We start from the raw sequence: 2,361 nt of genomic DNA on the forward strand, positions 1-2,361 counted from the left end.
GATAATAATTGTAACAACTGTGACCAATAGACTAAAAAAAATCTTTTTTTTTCCAACAAATGCAATGTTTTTGTGTTGTTACCAGTTGTGTATTTTATCAGTCAGGACACACATTTTTTTCTCAAATATCTTCATCATTCATTGAGTTGTTGCACAGATAACACAAATGTTTAGACTTGTGAGACAGAAGTGTCTCCTGTGACTCAGCTGTGGGTCTTGTCCTCGTGCTGACGAGTTATCTGGACGGTGGCAGCTGTTTATCAGTCGGCTGACCGTGGCTCAGCAGCTTCAGACAAACTGAGAACGCAGTCGATTTCTCAACAGTTTCATTTCTGCTGAGATGGTTGGAAATAATGAAGACAGACCAACGCAGAGAGGAATTCTGTGTAACCAGTACAATGAGAGACGACACACATGAGCAGTTGTCTGAGGGGTGAAAGGAAACCAACAAAATCAAAAAACTGAAATCGTAATCTTGTGAGACGAAACGTTTGTGTAAAATAAACTAATAGGCACCTTTAAAGACATGTCTGTATAGAGTTTTAATTCCCTTCTAAAAATGTCCCCGTTACCCTGCTTTACTTTACTTTTTTATCCATGTCCTTCAGTACAAGAATGCAGATCTCCCTACACTTTGGAAGTTTTAACCAAAAAGTSTTGTGTGATCAGTTGGTGCTTAGAGCCCGTGATAGGATGAGTCTGCAACTACCACCCCAACATTTAGCTCAGGATCTAAATATAACTGGGTTCTAGTCGTTCATTCATGTGTTTGCTTGAATCAGGCTCTAGTTTATCAGCTGCAGATCTACACTCGTTGTGTGTTTTGTGATAGTTTCACTAGAATTCTAAGAAATATATTATCAACAGACAGAACTAAACACACAGGCAATGAGATGATTGCCAGCTTTTTGGAAGTGTACCGTTAAAAAGTCCTGAAACAGCAAAAACAATCCAAAAAGAAACAATCAAATAAATACAAAGTACTTCTCTGTCTGCAGTTTTATGAGTAACATTAAAAATAACAATCTGCTATGACTTGCTGACAGTGGGCTAGAAATAAAAAGAAAATAAAAATTATTAGGGGGAAATAAAACTATGAGGATCAGCACCTCCAAATCTGAGTGACTAACGTATTTTTTTTCCCACGACTTTAACAAAACAACAACAAGCTAACATTAGCTATTGGTTTACTGTCCTCCATCATCCTGCCCTCTCGTCTTCAATCACACTGCTGCATGTTTAGGTCAGTGCTGGGCACAGTTCCCTAAAGCACTAATAGGGGAACTAATTTCTTGATTAGTGCTTTAGGGCTTTTGCTATTTTTAAAACTCATTAGTGGATTAGCACTTGCTAAATACATGGGCTAGATTTAGAAGCACAAACTGAGGTCTTTAAATGTTATTGATCAACATTATTGTTCACAGTTGAGGGTGAAACCTGTTGTATATATTTTTTTTCATATGCGTGCCACTTATCTACAAGGTCACATGTGTGAAACTGAAGGCTCGCGGGCCAAATGTGGCCACATACTTAGTGCCCAGAAAGGGCACTAAGTGACAATACTCTGCACACAGTAAATATTGTCTTATGTTGACTCTAGGGCTCCGACGCCCTCGGCTGCGTCTGGCCTCTGTTGCCATGACGACGGGGGGGTGCTGCCACCCGCCCGGTTCTCTCTGCGACTGTGCCGGCGGTGCTGGTCTGTGGAAAGTTGTGGAGGAAGCGGGTGGCGATGGGTGCCAGGCGCTCTACTTCACGCAGGTGACGGCGATCGACGGACGGCTGCTGTCCTCCGTCCTGAGACCCACGAGCGTCCAGAGGTTAGACCTGTCCCCGGCACTGTCTAGTTACTGTGTCCTGTCAATTCAAATGATGTTCTGGTTGAGTTTCTATTGAATCGACTGCTTTATGTTGTTGTTTTTTTGTATCAGTGATGGCCCCATCTGTCGTATCTGCCACGAGGGAGGCAGCAGTGAGGGTCTCTTGTCCCCGTGCGACTGCACAGGCACACTGGGCACGGTGCACAGGAGCTGTCTGGAGAAGTGGCTGTCGTCTTCCAACACCAGCTACTGTGAGCTGTGTCACACAGAGTTCAGCATCGAGCGGCGGCCCCGGCCTCTCACTGAAGTAAACAAAACTCACTGCCTCACTCTTTCCTCTCAGCAGTTTGTGTTGATTCAGTTGCATCAGTTCACATTTTTGTTGTTCTTTTTATCATGTGAATGTTGATGTAGCATTCACACTATTGTTTTCCTGTTTATTGTTTTTATATGGGTGTGTATTTAATAGGGCTGCAACAATTAATCGATTAATCGATGACTAATTGATTATTAATATAATCGATGACTAATTTAATAATCA

General features: G+C 42.2%; 1 protein-coding gene across 1 annotated transcript in view; it reads left to right on the forward strand.

Moving 5' to 3' along the window:
- LOC106532519 (E3 ubiquitin-protein ligase MARCH2) overlaps positions 1-2,127 on the forward strand; it is a gene marked incomplete at its 3' end in the record, with an annotated part of 4,630 nt that extends 2,503 nt beyond the window's left edge. The window contains 2 exon segments of the mRNA XM_014028585.1: positions 1,601-1,820; positions 1,932-2,127. Of these exon segments, the coding sequence (XP_013884039.1) occupies positions 1,639-1,820; positions 1,932-2,127 (378 nt within the window).
- Between the last annotated feature and the right edge of the window lie 234 nt (positions 2,128-2,361).

The sequence above is a fragment of the Austrofundulus limnaeus genome, unplaced genomic scaffold (genome assembly GCF_001266775.1).
Source record: "Austrofundulus limnaeus strain Quisiro unplaced genomic scaffold, Austrofundulus_limnaeus-1.0 Scaffold786, whole genome shotgun sequence".
NCBI classification, from domain to species: Eukaryota; Metazoa; Chordata; class Actinopteri; order Cyprinodontiformes; family Rivulidae; genus Austrofundulus; species Austrofundulus limnaeus.